The sequence below is a fragment of the Colossoma macropomum genome, unplaced genomic scaffold (assembly GCF_904425465.1).
Source record: "Colossoma macropomum unplaced genomic scaffold, Colossoma_macropomum, whole genome shotgun sequence".
In the NCBI taxonomy this organism is placed as follows: Eukaryota; Metazoa; Chordata; class Actinopteri; order Characiformes; family Serrasalmidae; genus Colossoma; species Colossoma macropomum.
Genome location: NW_023494801.1, coordinates 2,399,513 through 2,420,506, shown reverse-complemented (window position 1 = coordinate 2,420,506; position 20,994 = coordinate 2,399,513). Strand labels below are relative to the sequence as shown.

General features: G+C 39.3%; 1 protein-coding gene across 1 annotated transcript; it reads left to right on the top strand.

Annotated features, from left to right (window-relative positions):
• Window positions 1-5,977: 5,977 nt before the first annotated feature.
• Window positions 5,978-17,774, top strand: cunh16orf72 (chromosome unknown C16orf72 homolog). The gene is made up of 4 exons (XM_036589847.1): window positions 5,978-6,341; window positions 8,960-9,040; window positions 9,130-9,396; window positions 14,018-17,774. The coding sequence occupies exons 1-4, from the start codon at window positions 6,137-6,139 to the stop codon at window positions 14,260-14,262; spliced, it is 798 nt and encodes a 265-aa protein (XP_036445740.1). The 5' UTR covers window positions 5,978-6,136; the 3' UTR covers window positions 14,263-17,774.
• The last annotated feature ends 3,220 nt before the right edge of the window (window positions 17,775-20,994 follow it).

The following is a 20,994-nucleotide window of genomic DNA, read 5'->3' as shown; positions in this document are numbered from 1 at the left end:
CAGCACTGTTTTCTTGCTTTTTTTAAAAAATAAAAGCCTTTGATGTAGTAGGTAAACATCATTAAAGTAGACTCCAATCAGTCTACATATGGAAAGTAAGCTGCAAAAACAGCAATTATTGTGATGTCACAATAAAAAAACTTGTTTAGTAGTGTTTCAAGCCTGAACTGCTTTTTGAATGGGGTGCAACACAGGACAGCCAATCAGAACAGAGCTCATTTACCTATATCATATTGCTGGTGTCTGGAGAAAACCTTGTATCTTCATTTTTATCGTTTTTCAGTTTTTTACATCATTTGAAAATGCCTGTTGTCCCTTACATTGTGTGTAAATTTCATGAGGAATGGACCAAAAGAAACGACCCAAAATTACTTGGAAAAACGTCTGGTTCCATTGACTTACATTAAAAGTAAAGTAAGTTTTTTCCTTCTCTTGTAAAGTTACCACTGGAGATACGAGGTTTTCTTCCAGCAGCAGCGATAGGTCTTAAAGCCACATTAACAAAAGCCTGTTCAATTCTCAAGGAGAGGTTGGAAGGTGGTCATGTATAAATGAATAACGTCACTCTGGGTGTATAAAACTACATAAACATTATAAAAATTTGGATGTGGGCATTAAATGCCCACAGAAAGCTTTTGGTTGTAAGCGTTTGACTGTGATGGGTGGATCACGCACAGGTGGGTTTACAAAATAAAGTTGGGAATGTTTTTGATATCCCATAGAAGACAAAAATAAACAAGAGACCACCTGAATGTCTCTGCAGCTTCTCCTAGACGACATTGAGATCAGATAGGAAAACAAAGGAGCCTTTAGCTGATGACTGTCCTGCTGCTCAGATGTTTCTCACTGTCTCCTCTGGAGTTTTAGACGAGATCTCACAGTCACACACACTGAGCTCAGATTTGCACAGACAATAAACAATATAGACAATAATGCTCATGTTTATCTGCAACTAAACGCTCACTTCTCCTGTATCTCATGTGTCCTTTTTGCCTAATGTTATTTCTCCTAAGGAATTTTAGGAGAACCACCATTGAAGGGGAATTCCACCCATTTTTCAAAATACCTGCATTGTACAAATGTTGAGACGTAGTCATTCAGAGTGGTTTGGTGTGAAATGGTTCAGATGTCTTTACAGTGGTGGTGATAGGAACCAGGGGTCGCCATGACTACAACACAAATATAGACATTTTATTTACTATCCAGAACCACCAGTGAACCTACACGAGTCTTCTGAGTTTATATGGAATGTTGATGATGGAAAATAGTGGAAAATCTGAAATAATCCGTTTTCTTTGGGGACTATTTTGCCTCACAGCGCCCTGCATGTATCCCTCCACCATGAACAGACAAAAAACACATTTTAGGCTAAAATCTTCTATCGTTAAAACAACGTCTCAGACATCAGACAGCGTATTCATAACCATTTCATGTAATAACTTTTTAAAGGTGGACGTCTGGTTCCTATCACCACCACTGTGAATGATTCTGACTCGGTAAGTTTCTCTAGAACAGAACATTTTCATACCAAACCACTCTGAATGACTTTGTTTACATGTTAATCAGTGAACTATGCAGAAATTTTTAAAAATCGGTGAAATTCTCCTTTACGCCTCCCGACCAATCAAAGATTCAACATTTGAGCAATAAAACTTTCCTCTGGGATGTTTGTTGATGCCATAAGCATTGATACCAAACTGAAGCCCTGGGGAATTAGTGCATTCACGCAGTTTAGAACCCAGTTCTGATATGATTTAGGACCTAAAGGACCTGATCATAATTCCATTTGCATGCTTAAAGAATTCTTTACATGGTGGAATCATCCTTCAGACTGAGGAAGAATATGTTGTACATGATTCTATATGGCACCAAAAAGGGTTCTACTATTAAGACAAGCTTAACATTGCAAAAATAGAAGAACCCTTTTCAAAATGGTTCCATATAGAACCATCTACAGCTGTTTTCCATCCATTTTAAAAACGCTTTAATAAGGCAAAGAACCCCTAAATCATGCAACGGGTTCTTTGAGTGTTCATAGTTCTACATAGAACGATTTTCTTTACTAAGAACCCTGGAAGAACCATCTTTTTTAAGAGTGTAGGATGTCTTAAAAGTGGAAAAACACCTGGTTGCCCAGCTAAAAGTCACTAAAGAAGTTTAGAGCTTCAACGACATGGAGAAATACGACTCGGGACGGAAGTGTTTTCTGCGGCTGTAGCTTCAGTGGACGTTCATTAGGCACCTGTGAAGAAATCCTCATTGCCAAATATGACACTTTCAAACTTGCACACATGAACAAAGCTAATCTGATGCCAATATTTCAATAAATCATCCCTATGATAACAGATTACTGAAATCTTCATCTTTAGATAGTATTTAGGATTCACATTATAAATGATTGCTATTTTTGTCTTCATGAACAAACAGAATCGCGTCCAGTCCAGTCTCTAAATGCTATCCGTGCCGTTCCTCTTCCTGTAGAATGGCACTAAGCATCATTTTGCTTCTCTATGCTTTGTCAGTTTACCAAATAAATGGTGCAATAATTGCAGCAACCGCACTACACCGCTCATTTGCAAGATAATAACATGCACTGGCATGAATTTGTGTTCACTGCTCGAGGCCTACACTTACAAATGACACAAACCGCTGCTGTCGGAACAAAACCTTGTGCCTCCAAAATGATAACTTTACAGGAGAAAGAAAAAACGTACTTTACTTTTAATGTAAGTCAATGGAACCAGACTTTTTCCCAAGTCATTTTGGACCATTTCTTTTGCTCCAAACATCATGAAATTTACACACAATGTAAATGGCAGCAGGTATTTTTAAATGATGTCAAAAACTGAAAAATGACAAAAATGAGGTTTTGTTCCAACAGCAGCAAAATATTAAAGATGCTTTATACTTAAAGACTTAAATTGAAGAGAAACCAATATGCTAGACAGGGATATAATTGAAAATATAAAGAGAACATAAAAAGAACAACACAAAACATAAGAGAATGACATAAGATGTGAGTTGTAACCAGTTGCATTTACTCAGTTTCATGTACTCAAATAAAATTTTGTTGTATTTGTACTTTTCTGATGCGAATACATCCCGATTCCTGACCTCACAGTTCCAAATTCCCAAGTTTTGTGTTTAGTTTCATCCTGTTGCATTGGTTCAGCTGTTCTGCTGTTGCTCACGTTTCCCTCTTTGGAGTTTTAGCATCGGATTTCAATCAATCAACCTTTATTTAATCTCGGAGAACATTGAGGGTGGCCCTCATTTACAATGTTGACGAGTTGATACAGAACAAGGGATTGATAATGTTAAGAATATATCAAATAATAAAATAAAATGTAATTAAAAATGACTCAAATCAGTATAAAGTATAAAAAAAGAAACATTAATAATAAAAATACATAAAAACACAGTAGAAAATATAAAACAATAATTAAAACGTAGCTAAAATGTAAAAGTTAATAAAATCAAATCAAAATAAAATAAAGGAAAATAAGATCAAAAAGTAAACCAAAAATGAATTAAAATGACTAAAATAATAATAAAATAATCATAATTAAAATAAGAATATTAATAATAATAATACATAAATAAACAAATAAATAATAAAATAATGAAAATAAGACAATAATGGTAAAAAATCAGGTAAAACAAAGTATTTTAGACAAAAAGAGAAGAACAGGGCCTAACAAACTAGAGTTCCTATGCTAAAAGGTGCTGAATGTGCTAAGATCTTCTACGGCGGTTTTACAGGGAACTTGTATATTAATAACTATTAGTACTTAATAACCAGTAGCTTTCTTGGTCATTACTTTCACAGCAGCTTTACTTCAGGACATTTCAGGCTCCTCTACCCACCTGTGGACAACAATAGGAAGGCTACAGTTTCTACCAGAACAGATTTCTGTGAATGTTATGCAGTCATTACTTCATTTCACATCTCAGTTTAAGGCCTGAAAGCAAAACAGTGGAAAGTAAACCTAATTTGATATAAATTAATACATAGATAATCCATGACATGTTAAACCTATCAGGGGCCTGTTTTATCATTTTTGTGGAGATTTATGGAGTTTAAGTACAAACCTTTCATGTAAAAAAACATCATCAACAACAACTGTAATCTGATCTTGTTAATAAATTGCATTAAACGAGAAGTCCATTGTTTTTTTTTCAAAATTACTGTATAATTCAGTCACTGAGATTGAAACAAAGTCATTCCGAGTGGTTTGATGTGATAAACCTCATTATAGGGAAACTTACAGACTCATTTTCTTTACAGTGGTGGTGATAGGAACCAGTAGTGGCAACGTCCACAATACAAATATAGATATTTCATTTACTATCCAAAACCACCAGTGAACCTACACGAGTCTTCTGAGTGTTTGATAACGGTACAAAAGTGGTGAATCTGAAAAACTATGTTTTCTTTGGGTACTATTTTGCCTCGGAAAGCCTTATGTGTACTCCTCTGCCAATAATAATAATAATAATAAAAAAGTACATATATAAATATATACGTGTACACGCACACACACACACATATATATATGTATATATATATATATATATATGTGGTGTGTGTGTGTTTTTTTTAATCTCTCCATAGGAGTCACTGGTGTTACTGATCCTCATTGGTGTTACACATAAGAAAGGAAACACCAGAGACATTTTTAATGAACAATGCATTTTACAAAATAATGCATACAGAGCATCAAACCACATGTTGTCAATCATGGAATATCCACTAAAATATGGAATTTAATCCATTTGTATTTGATTTTTTTCACAACTACCTCAGAATAAAGTCGGTCACACCAGTGACTTCAGCTAAAAACTTCATATGAAATCATGAGCTAAATGAGAAAATCTCTGATAACTGAAAGACACAGTGGACTCACCATGTGCCTTTCTTCATAGATCCTCAGAAAACAGGTAAAAGGAAGTCAAGTGATGTCATCAGTGTGACTTTTATTTCAAAATAAGAGATTTTTGTTGTGCAGTAACACCAGTGACACGACTCCTGTGGACCACGACTTTCATTAAATATTTTATAATATTTATTTGTCATTTGTTTTCTTTATGTCGTGTAAATCATATATTCCATAGTCATGTAGAGATTATTGTAGGTAAAATTGCAGAAAAACATGTTTTGTTCTTCAAAATATGGCCTCAGCTTTTACACATGACTGTGAGGACGAGCTCTTCTGTGGTGCCTGGAATTCTATATAATTGATTTAAAAAACAATATTGCTAAATTGAGGCTCAGGAAGGTGTAATTGTTAAAATAACTTATTGTTCTATTTTAAAATATGAATATATTGTAACCCTAACATGTTTTTTTTTAAGTGTAATATATCTGTAAATGCTAGGGACACAAAAATGGACGTTTCTGTAGAATGACCCATATATACAGGGTGTCCCAAAAAAAATTGAAATCATTTCATAGTCTAATAACATAGCCAATGTATACACACACACACAGGCATTTAGTCCAACAGCAAATCTCAAAACTATTGTAAAACAAAGCCTCAGTCATCATGTAGCGCATTCATAACCATGTAATAAGTTGCTGTGAGGGAGCTTTTAGAGGTGGACGTCTGGTTCCTATCACCACCACTGTGAACAATTCTGACTCAGTAAGTTTCTCTAAAACTGAGCATTTCACACCAAACCGCTCTGATTGACTTTGTTTACATCTTCACCGTTTAATTATGCAAAAACTTTTTAAGAACCGATTAATTCCTCTTTAACTGACGTTGTCGTGGTCATTTACAATAAAACAGGACTTCCGGAGGGCTCTATGACTTGTCCTTTAATTTCAGCACGGCACGTCGCTTCCTCGCGTCACTCGTTGACGGACTTTCGACCAATGAGATTTCCAGATCTGCTTTCCGTCTCGGTGGGTAACGAATCATTTTGCTGCTTTAGCTCCAGTGGGCGGGCGATTTAGGACAACAACGCAGGGTATTCATTTTATAACCCCAAACACGTCAGTGGAGTTGGTGAACGGTCGAAGCCGCCTGAGAGGGATCGATAAAGCTATGCTGAGCATTAATTCAGAACAGTGAAAGTCTCATACGTCTAAATCAGCTACCGCGGGACAGCAGAGAGGAGTTTCTGGTCCGATATGGAGGAGAAGAAGGAGAAGAAGGAGGAGAGAGAGGCAGAGATCCAGGAACACGGCCCCGAGCACTGGTTCTCCAGCTGGGAGAGGCAGTGCCTGGCCGAGGCTGAGCAAGCCGAGCCCGGCGAAGAGGAAGTCGACCAGACCCGGGAAAAACTGTGGCACCTTTTCCAGAACTCAGCCACGGCCGTGGCGCAACTGTATAAAGGTCTGCGAGGAGCTCCTTCGCTTCATCTCTAAGCTAACAACGGTTAGCCTTAATTACCGGCAGGCTGGCGTTGCTAAGCTAACGTTCGAACTTTCCGTTCCACCTTAAATGGTTCAGCGGCTGCATTGTGGCGCCCCTAGACGCTAGAATGTAACTGCCGCACCACTTAAGGTGGAACGGGAAAATTCTGACTTGCGTAGTCTCCGATTTTCGAGACGTTTTGGGTCGATAAGCCACAAATGTAGGTTTAGTAAATCCTTTAAAAGCTTTCCCGCCGCTTTCTTGTGCTGAAACGTCGATATTTTTGTTGTTGTAGACGGACAGCCGCTCAAGATTTCGAGCCCAAGCGGACGAAACTGAAGTTGGCTCGCTATTCGCCAGCTTCTTGTTCGAATTTTCCCGTTCCACCTTAAACGGTACAGCAGCTACAGCGCCATTTAAGGTGGAACGGGAAAATTCTGAAAAAAGTAGTTAGCGTTAGTTGGCTAGCTTAGCTTCAGCTTCCTCCCGAGCGGCTCTTTCTGACGGGACACTGGCTAGAACGTTATAGGGGCTCCATTTTAAAGGAAAATGGATTTATTAACGTACAAAAACACTGATTTTTTTTTTTTAAAAACTACCATGTTAACTATGTAATTTAGCACCAGAAGTATCTTTAAGTACATAAAATCGTTTTAGTCGTAAATTTAAGCTGCGTTAGCCCAAATGTTGTTGCTGGGTGGCGGTAGCTGTTCGCTAACGTTAGCACACTTAAAGATGGTGTGTCAAGGGTGCCTTAGTAAAGGGAACGGTTCTATTTGGAACCATGAGTTCTATGTAGAACCAAGTGGTTTTCATATTGATGGAGAATGTATTGTATATGGTTCTACATAGAACTATTTTGAAAATTGGTTCTATATGGCAGCAAAACGGGTTCTGTTATAATGTGAAGCTTGTAACAGTAGAAAAACCCTTTTGGTGTTACATAGAGCCATGTTCAAAAAGGTTCTGTATAGAACCATGTACAGCACATTCTCCCGCAATGTGAAGAAGTGTGAAATGGTTCTATATCAAACTCAGGGTTCTTAGTAGAACCTGTTTTTTAAGAGGGTAGCACACTAGAAAGGTTGATTCCCTGTTAAGTTTGAATAATTTGTGCCAGTAAAATGTGTGACATTGTGGTAAATATCCTTATTTCGTGTTTCAGTAATTGGCTACACATTAAATCAGGCATTATGAATGCGTTTCTTTCCTATGTGGCTGTGTTGAAAGCCAGAGAGTGCTAAGCTGGGCAACACCAGCTGATTTTGACAGAGCTTTTGTGTCAGCCTTAGCAACCAAGCCACCCAAAAAACTGAAACTGGACTGAAGGCCAGAAGACTCTGATTTGAAAACTGTTCATGGTAATATGTAGATAGACAGTGCAGCACTGTTCTACACAATTTATCTTATTTTAAAGGGCAATTTTTCAGAATTTCTGCTTAATTTGTCGGTTAAGATGTAAACAGTCATTGTGAAACCTACCGAGTCAGCATTGTTTACAGTGGTGGTGATAGGAACCAGACATCCACCTCTAAAAGCTCCCTCACAGAAAGTTACTAGATGAACTGGTTATGAATTCACTGCCTGGTGTCTGAGACATTGTTTTATGATAGTTTTGATAAGCTTTTTAAAAAACCTGTTCATGGCGGAGGGGTACATACAGGGCGTTGTGAGGCAAAATAGTCCCCCTTATTTTTTCAGGATTACCACTATTTTGCCATTAACTTTACTTAAAAACACAGACATGTAGGTTCACTGATCATTGGATAGTAAATAAAATGTCTATGTTTGAGTTGGAGATTTATCAGAGTTGGTAGGTTTCATGTCAAAACACTCTGAATGACTCTGTTCATCATATAGAAATTTCATAAAATCAGAATTTCCCTGTAAGTGCTAAAATACTCGTCTTAGCACGTAAAAGGAGATGGTGTGGTGGTCAGTGCTGTGAAGACACATGGAACAAACTGAGGAGGCTTGCTGAATTGTATCTCCTAAGGTTTCATGGTTCTTCAGGGGTTCTTTAGTAACGAAAATGCTTCATAGTAGAACACTTTACATGATTAGAGAGTTATTTGTATCGTGAAGGTGCTCTTCAGACTGATGGAGAATGTGCTGTAGATGGTTTTGGAAAATGGTTTATATAGCACCAAAAAGGGTTCTTCTATAATTACAAACTTGACATCATAACGACAGAAGAACCCTTTTTGGTGCTATATAGAACCATTTTCAAAAAACACAGTCTCCAACAGTCTGAAGAACCCTTTCACAGTGCAAAGAACCCTTTAAGCATGTACAGAGTTCTTTGAGTATTCTTGGTTTTTATATATATGTATATATATATATCTTTAAGAGTATAGAAATCCGCTTTTTGAACATTCATCTACACTGAAAATACTTTTTTTCCATATATTCCATTCCATATATTTAATAATACAGTATAATTAATGTATAAGGATGTGTAAGTACATTCTTACATGTTGTGTGAACTGAGCTGTTGCCCTTTGAAAGTACAAAAGCATGCCTTTGCAATCTGAAACGTTTTAGTCACCCTCCACAGTCATCCATCACGTGTCCTTACTTTTATTTTTGTCTTCCAGATCGAGTTTGCCATCAACAAGGATTGTCGCTGTGGGTGCCCTTTCAGAATGCTGCCACTACAGTGACCAATCTCTACAAAGGTACAGCTGCACACACCTAGGGGTCATCACTGGACACTCATGGGTTCATGACCGTGAGTCTGATCATTTTCTGTGTTTCCCTTTGACAGAGAGTGTTGACGCACACCACAGAAGCTATGATCTAGGAATTCAAACTGGCCACCAGAGGCGCAATAAGGATGTTCTGGCTTGGGTCAAAAAGCGAAGGAGGACCATCCGAAGGGAGGATTTGATAAGCTTCCTGTGTGGCAAAGCGCCACCGCTGAGGATTTCGAGAGCAGCACCCAGACTGTCTCCCAACCGGCCGCCTTCATCAGACACGGTTTCGTCTGTAGAAACTGATTTACAGCCCTTCCGCGAAGCCATAGCGCTGCACGGTAAATCAGTACACAATATCATTGAGCCTAAAGCCTCTAAAGACATGTTTTAGATCTCATTGGGGAAAACAAGCTTAAAATACATAGTTTTAGTACCACTAAACAAAAGCCGGCATTATTATACTTTATACAGCAGTTATTTCCGGCCCCGCAAGCTGATTGGTTGAGAAGTGTTCTAACCATGCTGTTGTTTTTCACAAACACTGTATCACTCTGCTGAGACGCCGTCGCTAAGCAACAACTTTGACAGGTGTAGGAGACGCTCAAGCCATTTGAACGCTTTTACTTCTTACTTGCCACAAACAGAAAATGGACACTTTTAAGATCACATTTGACTGACAGCCGATTTGGTCAGACTCTGAAGATGAGACAACACTAAATTCCCAAACTGTCGTCACCACTGAGCAGCTTTTCAGTCGGCAGCTGAGACAGAAGAACAGCTGAACAACCTGGAATCAGCCAGAAATGAACCCAACACCATTCGCTAAACTAAACGGGCTGTAAGATGCTTTACAGACTGGCTGGAACAAAACAACGTTAATACTGATCTGGCAAAAACTGACAAAACTGAGCTAAACTTGATATTGCAGCAGTTTTATGGCTCAGTCTCATTTGGTCAGACTCTGAAGATCAGACTACACGTTTGGCGAATGGTTTTGGGTTCATTTCTGGCTGATTCCAGGTTGTTTAGCTGTTTTTCTGTCACAGCTGCTGACTGAAAAGCTGCTCAGTGGTGATGACAGTTTGGGAATTTAGTGTAAGGAGCTGGAGAACGAACTGCTGGCTGTGCAGCGAGTGGGCGGAGCTCGTTACTCTTACGTAGCAACGAGCTGCTCGTTAAGGAACTATAATTTGGTGAAGGAACTGCGAACATTAAAACATATTAAACGCCGCGTTCACAGCCCAGTTTATTAATTTATTACTTTATTTATTTAACTGTTGTATAAAAGCGATAGAACACCCAAGGTCGTGTATGTTATTGCACTCCCTCTCGTGTTCTATGGTTTAAGCTTGTAGTTTTAACTACTTGGACTAAGTGCCTTCTGCTGAATTCAGGATCGGGGTGCGATTGGTTTGGTCCAGGAATGTGTCAAGTTTGCAAATAGCTGTAAGAACAGATTGTGTAACTTTCACAGAACAGAAATGAATAACCTCAAGTGCTAAAAGACCAGAAGTGACCTGAACGGTCAGTGTCTGGCTATGCAGGGCCAGTGCGGCTCATTGATTCTCTTTGTTTTGTGAACATCTGCTCTTTGGTTACATAATAGACACCACTATTTGTATTGTGTCTAATATATAGACTAGCTACAGTAGGGCTTTTATGTAGATGTTCTCTCTTTTTGACAGTTTTAGGCCACATTTGTGGCTTCTTCTCAGGGTTATTTTTGTTTTTACATGTTATCAGTTTTTGTTGTTTAGATTTATGTGTTGGTTTTTTAGTTTCGGTTCGTGTTGGTGCATTAATAGCTTTGGTTTTGCTTTTATTTTCTTGAAAAGTTTTAGTCTTATTTTTTTATCAATTTTTATTTTCTATAATTATGTATGGTATTTTTTCAGAATTTGTGTGTAATTCTAAAACTGTTCCTTCTGATTAGTTATGCAATGCGGTATTAACACATCTAAAGCTAGGCTGCTCAAAGACTATGGCATTGCGTTATGCGACGACATCACAGCTATCTGTGTGTTTAAGGTTTCACATACACACTTAAAAAGGATGGTTCTTCAAGGGTTCTTTAGTAAAGAGTTAAATTAAAGGGTTCTTTGCATCAGACTGATGGAGACTGCGCAATAGAACCTTTGGTGCTATATAGCACCAAAAAGGGTTCTACTATTATTACAAGCTTGACATCATAACAATAGAAGAACCCTTTTTGGTGCTATATAGAACCCTTTTCAGAATGGCTCTATATAGAACCAATTACAACACATTCTCAATGAATCTGATGAATCCTATTATTATCTTAATATTGTTTATTTATTTACTTTAAAAAAACAAAATGATATTTCAAATTCAGCCCATTTGTTTTGTTTTTTCCCCCTGTTTAGTGACCGAGGTATAAGTGGTGTCTTGCGCTGACCAACAGGGCTGCACTCCAAACCTTTTTTGGGTTTTTGTTTTCCTTTTAGCTGCTGAGTTCTGAATTTTCACACTTTCTAAAGGTCTTGGTTTGCTGTTTGTTGGCCACTGGAGAGCTCCAAAGTCCTAGCTGTTTCCAGTTCTCATGTGAGATCTCACAATAGGAGGCTTGTGTTTCCCCATTGAGGCTTAGAGAGTGGAAGAGCAAGGAGCTTCAATAGTGTCTGTCTCGCTGTTGTGGTTATGGCTCATTTGTTTTATGGTGCAGTAAAATGTTTTTTTCCCATTTTAAAGGGTGCATAAAACCTAGCCGAAGGTAAAACTACAATATTATTACTATTATTGCTAAACCCGATCATCATCCGGGGACATTCATTCCAGTCGTTTCTGCACAGCAGCTTACTTTTGTACTATACTAGTGGGCGATAATTGCAAAAGTAAAACATCACAATACTTTAATATATTATGTGTATCACAATGTTTGTTAAGCTATAACATGGAAAAAAGAGCCACATAAGACACTAAACTCTTTATACAGTGACTTTTTTTTATTTAACCTTTTATACGCTGTATTAGGGCTGGGCGATTAATCGAAAAGTAATCAAAACCGACATTCAGAACCTCTAACCAGCGTAATCTTGCCCCTGTCGGTTATTTCGATTTTTTTTTTTAATTCTGTTAATCTTTTCCCCACTCTGTGTGTTCGTGTACTGTCCCCTCAAAAACTTACTACTGCACGTGTATCACGTGACTCCGCCATGTCTGCGACATGAAAGCTAAGGCTCCGTTCACACAGCAGGTAAAAGTGGCCCAAATCTGATTTTCTCACCAAAACAGATTTTTTTTTGTTTGTCTGTTCAGATTATCTTTTAAATATGATCTGTATGAGACATCAGTCTGAACAGATCAGCTCCTAAACTGAGCCGGATGCGCAAAAGAACAGAGCGTCACGCTGCTTCACGGCTCATCCAGAGGTAAACAATCACGACCACCAACGAACGCCAGTCGCTCCCGGAGGATCAGCTTCATCTTCACCAGCATCACAGGAGCCATCATGAAGCTTCACTGACTGACAGCTGGGCTCATCACCCAGAATGTGTTCGAGCCGTAAAAAGGGCGCGGTCACTTCTTTGGTTCGCGTCCTCGGATTCTTTAAACTCTGCTTTCAGACTTTAACTGTTCTTTGACGCTGCAGCCTCGTTCTCCTGCGGCCGCGTTCGGACACTTCTTTAGAAATCTCTTCAAACACGGAGGGTTTTGGATGAGTCTCTTCTAATTTTTGTACAGAAATATCAGCCCAAATGTTTGAGTCTCAGCAGCGCGAGATTATGACGAATGTCAAGTTGGATTGACGTAAAAGCTGCGTGAATTCCGATCTGGCTGTTGAGATGATTTACATTAAGATATGCAGAGCATATTTACAGTACAAACCTTGTCAGTGAACTATTAGGGCAAAAAAAAACAAAAACAAAGAAATTGTTCTTCGATCATAATCGAGGTAAAATATTCAATTAATCGTGATATTGATTTGAGGTCATATCGCCCAGCACTACACTGTACTAGATCTCTGTATAATGAAGCATATTAGCTCTCCAGGTTTTTCAAGAATTAAATTTCCACATGAATGCTGTCCCCTTGGTTAAAGAAGTGGTTCTTTCGTTTAGCACTGTAGCTATGAGGCAAAGATTGCTAATAAACAGTAGAAGTAAAGTCACCCAAGTCTTTTCTGTAAGTACATCCACAAAACCTCCCACATCCAGGTCTTTGAGTTAGTGCACAGTATGAGTTTTTGTGAGCTGTAATTATGAACAAAACTTCACCGTGTAGCTGACCACTGCAGACATTTCAGACAATGGGGGCCAAACTCGGTGACACCATGAAGTTTTACTCATTTTCATAATTCACAATAAGTCGTACGCTGTCCCAAAAGTCTTTTTTACATTCCTTTAAAGGGCCCATGCAGTAGAAAACTGAATTTTCCTTCCTTCTTTTTGAAATAAGAGCTTTATGCTTTTATTTTTTTAAAATATCATGAAAACTAGCTCATTTAAATACGTCTACCTGTTTAGCCTGTAGCAGTTTAGTCTCAGCCATTCAGTAACGTTTTATGGCGTGTTTCTGTGACTGCTTTTTGAATGAGGCAAAGCCAATCAGAACAGAGCTCATTTACATATCAGTCTTAAAGGCACAGTAACAAACAGCCTGCTTCATTCTAAGGCAGGGCTGCACAACTCCGGTTCTGGAGGGCCGGTGTCTAGCACAGTTTGGAGGTTTCCCTGCTCAAACACACCCACTTAACCTGGCGATTAACAGATAAGTATAATCAGGTGTATTCGAGCAGGTAAATCACCAGACTGTGCTGGACACCGGCCCTCCAGGACTGGAGTTGTGCACCCCTGTTCTAAGGGATACAGAGAAATTGGGTAAAAAGGTCATGTAGTGACGTGTTATGACGCTTTTTGGTGCATAAAAAGTTTTTAGATGTTAAGCGTCTGTCCAGAAACTGTCTTTGGTTCTTTTCTAATGCCGTCTCTTCCTTTGTAGGCCTGAGTGGAGCGATGGCTGGCATCAGTGTGCGTTCCAGCACCCCCGGCTCCCCCACCCACAACAGTAGCAGCTCCAATCCCGGCCGCAGGAGAAGCGGCTTTCACGACGTGGACTTGAACACTTTCATATCGGAGGAGATGGCGCTACACCTGGACAATGGCGGGAACAGAAAGCGGACATCAGCCCAGTGCACTGATGTCATCACAGACTCGCCAACCCATAAACGCAACAGAATGATCTGAGCCTGGTCAGCAATCGCAAAATGCACTATGCTGCTTGAAAATAAAAGCCACTTAATCCTCAATACCTTTATTTTCCCCTCTTGAAAGGAAGCAAGGGCCATCGAACATCTCACACCTGTGAGCTCCAATAATGATTGCCATAAGGCGGACCACCGTAGTACCTTTTCTGTTATCAGCTTACTTTTACCACGTTTTGCCACAAGGTGGAGTCAGAGCCACAAAGGAAACAAAAGGAATACTTCACACAAAAATGCTCCGTCGGGTCATGAAAGCAGTTGATGACCCGTTTGCTTAGTCCCGTTAACTGGCAACTGGCTACTGGCTGTTGGCACATTATCAGCATTTTTGAGTGATGTATTATATGATACATATTATATGTATATACACGTATTATACAGTGTCCTTTAGACAATAATGGAAAGGCACTGTGACGCCAATCACAATGTTAAAGGAATAGCATTTTCAACCCAATCCAGATCTGGACCTTGAATCCAGATGCTCAGCCTGCATTTTGGAATCACTAGTAGGCCTGATTCTAGGTGGCCAATCAATTACAGTTCAATTAAAAGAGAATTCTAATCATTTTTCAACATTGCTGAAAAAAACAGTGGTTGAGATGTAAACAGAGATTCAGAGTGGTTTGGTGTGAAATGGTTCAGATGTCTTTACAGTGGTGGTGATAGGAACCAGGCGTCGCCATGACTACAACACAGATATAGACAATTTATTTACTATCCAGAACCACCTACATGAGTCTTCTGAGCATTTATATGATGTAAATCTGAGCTCTGCATGCACCTCTTCACCATGAACCTTCTCAAAAGTACCATAAAACAATGCCTCAGACATCAGGCAGTGAATTCATGACCATTTCATGTAGTAACTTTCTGTGAGGGAGCTTTTAGAGGTGGACGTCTGGTTCCTATCACCACCACTGTGAACAGTTCTGACTCGGTAGGTTTCTCTAGAACAGAGCGTTTCACACCAAACCACTCTGGATGAACTTGTTTACGTTTTAACTATTTGATTATGCAGAAGGTTAAAAAATAGCTGGCAGTGATTACAAAATCCAAGACTGGGAAGTGGATTCAGGGTCTGGGTTTAAAGACCGCTGGCCTACTTGCTGTCCGCCACATCTGTAGCAGAAGGTTAACTACCACAGGCAGTATTTCCTCGTGCTTAAAGAACTGTTAAGCATGGGGCGCACATCAGAATTGTTTGTGGTAATCAGTCATATGTTACAGATACAGGAGACAGAGATCAGCCTAAAAACGTTGGGTTGTTCCTTTAATATTTGGACTGTGGTTTCTAATTCCAGTCCTGGTCTGTCCATGTCCTGCATTGTAATGCTTTTTCTTCTGTATCAATCCTTGTTAAGCTTTGTAATTACCTTACGGGCTCGTTTCTGAGACCAGGGGGGTATTCCACATAGCAGGATTTCTCAGTTTAGCTAGATAATTTAAACCCAAAGTCAAGCCTGTCCAATAGGAAAAGAGCTAAGGGGCATTCCCATTGGACAGTCCTCATCTTTGGGCTTAAGTTATCTGGCTAACTAAGAAGTCCTGCTTTGTGGAATACCCCCCTGGACTAAACTTAAGCTTAAATCTAGGCTAAACTGCGCATATACATATAAAATTTACATAAACACACATTTTTTTAACGTGCCATCGCACAGGTTAGACAGACATATACATTTGCAATGACCATTTGGGTCGCTAAGCCATTTAATCTTGTGACCACAATAATAGAAACATGCGGTTCAGCACCAAAACAGCTGGTTGTTGCTTTGGAAAAGGAAATATTTTTTTTTAAAAAAACTATCTTGGTTATTTCATTAGGTTCTGTTTAGCTACTGCAGTGGTAGCCTTGGAGTAACACCACCTTATTTTATTTAAGACCTTGTTTCATAGAGTGAAATCAGCAAACTTTAGCCAATGGGACATCATCTGTGACTGCAGGTGGACCAGCTCAGCAGGAGGGACCACCATGGTCATCACAGCGTCACATCAGCTAACACAGTGTTAACGATTAATTTGACAAAATCAAATTTGATGCATTTAGTTTCATGTTTGACCGATCAGGTTTGTTAAAGGCGAAAAGTAATGCGAAAACAAACTCCGAGGCAAGTGGCCACTCGGGCTACAGACGGACGGTCAGTAGGCACTGTCTAGTCCTGGCATTGCAGTTTAGTCCAAGATGAGGCTTAATCCATGTCCACCAAACCTGCCCAGTGAGTTTAGCTGGGTTTGGTAGGCTGGCCAGAACTGTGCTTCCCCAAGACTGGAATTTAGACCCACTGAAACAGCAGACGTTGACTGTTTTGTCGACGACTGAATTGGCTGATTATGACAGTATTTCCACTTCATCAGGTAGCGTGTGGGTGGACCTCATTCTCCACGCAGAGCTCTCGACTCCTGGCCTTTGAACCAGGTCTGCTCTAACGTACAAATGCCACTTTAATATATTCATCGTTTTTGCCTTCGTTCTCGTATCATGGCAGTTCTGTTCTGTTGATCCGAACAGTAATGGACAGAGTGCGAAGTCTTATTTTGAAGCTGCTGTGGATTTAAACGTGTGTGGACTTGAAGCAAAGATCTTGCACCACTAATACCATTGAGGCGTCTCGGAGAGCGATAAGAGGAACGCAAGTTTAGTGCAATTATTGACTTTTAAAGGGCATGGCTGGAAGTCAGTGGCTCAGAACCAGGTGTAAATAGTGCACACGGGGTTTAGGAAGGGCCGTGTCATCAGAGGAACCCGATGATGGTGATAAGAAACCTACTTTGGCTTGAAATTGAAGTGTCCTTTTACACGTGTGCCGCTCCGAAGCCTCGCCGGACTGCATGTTCCCACCGTGGCGCTACGACGGTGTAGACGACCACCTGAGATCATTGCCTATCTTAAGATTTCACCACAGTCCTTTGGTTCTTAAGGGTCATTGGAAATTTCTTTATACCACTCAAGTTGACAAAGTTTTTCGTGGATTAGAGTTTTGAGAGAAAAACATTTAGGTGTTCCTGTGACACATTGTGAAACAAAAAAAAAGAGTAAAACCGATTAGTTTCATTAAAAATTAATAGGAAAAATTTGTTGGTGTTTAAATAAAAGAGTAGCATTTAAAGTTCATTATTTATGTTAATATGAAGTTGTGTTGATTTGCTTTGACCCCACATGAAGTTCTGTGTGCGGATGTGGTTTGATCCATCGCTACTGTTTTCCTCTTCTTTCTTCTTCTTCTATGGATTTTTTTTCTTTCTGTTGTATCATGAAACGTTTCAGAACACTACCGTACCTGTACAGGTTATGTAGGATCCAGTAACCTTTTTTTTTTTTTTCCTTTGTTTTTTTTTCATCTCAACACGGCAATAATTTAGTTGTCCATCTCGGTTGCGGTTTGTATTGCAGTTCTGGATTAATTTTGTCAGTCATACAGACAGAAATGTGAAGTTTACAGCGCTCTGCCACAGACCTGTGATAAATTATTTGCTGAAATAAAGCTAAGATTATTCTGATATTGTGTCCCAGTTTTTTTCAGTTCCTTCTGTTCTTCTGCTATGGTTATTCAGACTGGATCTGGTAGATTCTGGGCCATATGGTGAGGAAAACAAGGACCTGCGCTTCCTGCTGGTTGCGTTCAAAACGGTTTGAATCACTCAAAAATCATTAAAATCGTGCTGGAACTGAATGTAAAGTTTCAGAATGGGAATTTATCCACACCATTAACACCACCACTACAATAACTGTGTTCTTTTATGGACATAGAGCTCCATACCTTCCATACTGTGGTTGAATTTAGGCCAAAACATGCATAGAAGCTTTTTAATAATAATAATAATAATTTTTATTTATAGAGCATTTTTCATGCCAGTGGCAGCTCAAAGTGCTTTACAGACAGGAGATAAAGTCAAACAGTAATACAAGAAATTATAAGTATTAATTCAGATGGCTTTAGTATCCTACAGAGCCCCACACCTTACCAAGTCATGGGAATGACTTAATTATCTCATTCCCACTCTTCAGTAAGTTGTGGCCACGACTTAGCTTTCAAAACTGAATTATCTCATTGCCACTACACGTCATCCTTTCCTAATAAACATGATGTGTGGCCACAACTTACTAAGACATGGGGAAAAAAGATCCTAACATGACTTAGTAAGGTGTGGGAACAAGATAAAATTGTTCTAACTCCTTGGCCACTGCTGCCATGACTTCCCCTTAACACTAAATTATCTCAGTCCCACAACGTAACTATTATGTTCCCATACCCTGACTTATCTCATTCTCACGTGTCAGTAAGTTGTGGCCACGACTTGGCTTTCAAAGCTGATTCATGTCATTCCCTCTACATGACATCCTTTCCTAGTAAACATAATGTGTGGCCACAACATACTAAGGCGTGGGGAAAAAAATCCTAACATGACTTAGTAAGGTGTGGGAACGAGATAAAGTTGTTCTCACTTCTTGGCCATTGGTGCTATGACTTTCAAAACTTATTTATCTCATTCCCACTATGTAATGATCTTGTTCTCACACTTTACCAAGTTGTGGCCATGACTTGACTATATCATTCTCATACTTCAGTGCGTTGTGGCCACGACTTGGCTTTCAAAACTGAATTATCTCATTCCCGCTACATAATTATCCCATTCTCACACCTTACTAAATTGTGGCCATGACTTAACTATCTCATTCTCACCCTTCAGTAAGTTGTGGCCACAACTTTCAAAACTGAATTATCTCATTCCCACTACATAATTATCCTGTTCCCACACTTTACTAAGTCATGACCATGACTTAACTATCTCGTTCTCACATTTTAGTAAGTTGTGGCCACAACTTAGCTTTCAAAACTGAAGTATCTCATTCCCATGACGACAGTCTCATTTGGTGTCCGGCAGTGCTCCATCGTATCCCAGATGTCAGATTAAAAATACCTCAGATTTGAGTTTCCATCTCGGATTCCTGTAATTCGGTCAGTAAATACAGATTAATTCACCACACAGTCTCTGCTCCCAGCCCCGTTTCTGCTGACCACAGTGTAGAGCCCATGCTTGTGTCTTTATCATGATGGTCGAGGAAAAGGAACTCCACTGGAGACTGGCCTTGTGGGTAAATCTCTGACCAAAGCCTTGGCCATAAATAAACTTTATTGCGCTAAATAAAATATAATACTGGATTATAATCCAACATTCCAAAATGGAGGCAGTTCAATCAAAAAATGACGTCCAGAATGATGAACAGAGCTGCAGAAGCCTGTAGATCATCAGGTTAACTTCCAGAATTCCTCATATTTCAAAAGATTCAGTTCCAAGACAGAAGATAATTACATCATGATCGTATATTATTTGTCATTTTATTCACTTCTTGTTCACAGAAAGTTTGAAATTTTTAATATATTATATATAAACCGATATCAGGCATCACATTCTGACCACCTCCTTGTTTCTATGCTCATTGTCCATTTTATCAGCTCCACTTACTATATAGGTGCACTTTGTAGTTCTACAGTTACAGACTGTCCATCTGTTTCTCTGATACTTTGTTAGCCCCCTTTTACCCTGTTCTTCAGTGGTCAGGACCCCCATGGACCCTCACAGAGCAGGTACTGTTTGGGTGGTGGATCATTCTAAGCACTGCAGTAACACTGATGTGGTGGTGAGATATATATATAGGGAATCTGGGTTAAGATTCAAGGCTGTGGTGCAAAACTCTAGCACTGGGGGGCGCCATTGGCACAGGAATAAATCAACAGCACCAGCAAAACTGAAGACGAGCCAGAGTGTTGTAAAGCAGAATTTCGCTGACTTTTAAAGATTTCAGCTTGTTAAGATGTAAACATTTCACAAACCACTCAGTTAATTTGTTTACATGTCAACCACTGAAATATGTTGAAATTTTAAAAAATCAGTGGAATTTATGTTTATGTGCAGTTTGGCCTGTGAAAGCCTGACTCTGTTAGAGTCTGTTTTCATTTCAAAACTGTTCCTTATCTAATAAACTGAAATGATTGATTCTGAAACTACTCATACCTCTTTTCCTCCACGTTGAACGCATTCAGGCGATTTCATTTCAGTTCCATTCAGTCACACCACTCTTACTGGGTGGAGGTAAGTATGTTAAAGTGAATGCTGCACTTGTTTCACCTTGACCTGCGTTACTGTGTATTTAGTGACCACCTGTTTTAAGGTGGTCATTAAATAAGATGCATATTTCCAAAGCAGTATTTCCACCTTACTGAGCCATGGCCATGACTTAACTATCTCGTCCCCACACCTTAACAAGGCATAGACATGAATTAACCATCAACACTGAATTGTTGGCCACAACTTAACTATCCCATTCCTACGCCTTACTAAGTCATGACCACAACTTAACTATCTCATTCTCATGCCTTACTAAGTCATGGCCACAACTTAACTATCCCGTTCCTACGCCTTACTAAGTCATGACCACAACTTAACTATCTCATTCTCATGCCTTACTAAGTCATGGCCACAACTTAACTATCCCGTTCCTACACTTTACTAAGTCATGACAACAACTTAACTATCTCATTCTCATGCCTTACTAAATCATGGCCACAACTTAACTATCTTGTTTCCATGTCTTAATAAGTCATGACCACAACTCAACTATCTTGTTCTCACGGATTACTAAGTCATTACCACATCTTAACTATCTTGTTCTCTTGCCTTACTAAGTCATGACCACAACTCAACTATCTTGTTCTCA

What these genes read in the sequence shown, in the direction of transcription:
- cunh16orf72 (XM_036589847.1), top strand. Translation starts at nt 6,137, where the DNA reads ATGGAGGAGAAGAAGGAGAAGAAGGAGGAGAGAGAGGCAGAGATCCAG. An exon ending in CGTGGCGCAACTGTATAAAG is followed by an intron (nt 6,342 to 8,959) that starts GTCTGCGAGGAG and finishes TTTGTCTTCCAG; the next exon opens with ATCGAGTTTGCCATCAACAA. An exon ending in CGAAGCCATAGCGCTGCACG is followed by an intron (nt 9,397 to 14,017) that starts GTAAATCAGTAC and finishes CTTCCTTTGTAG; the next exon opens with GCCTGAGTGGAGCGATGGCT.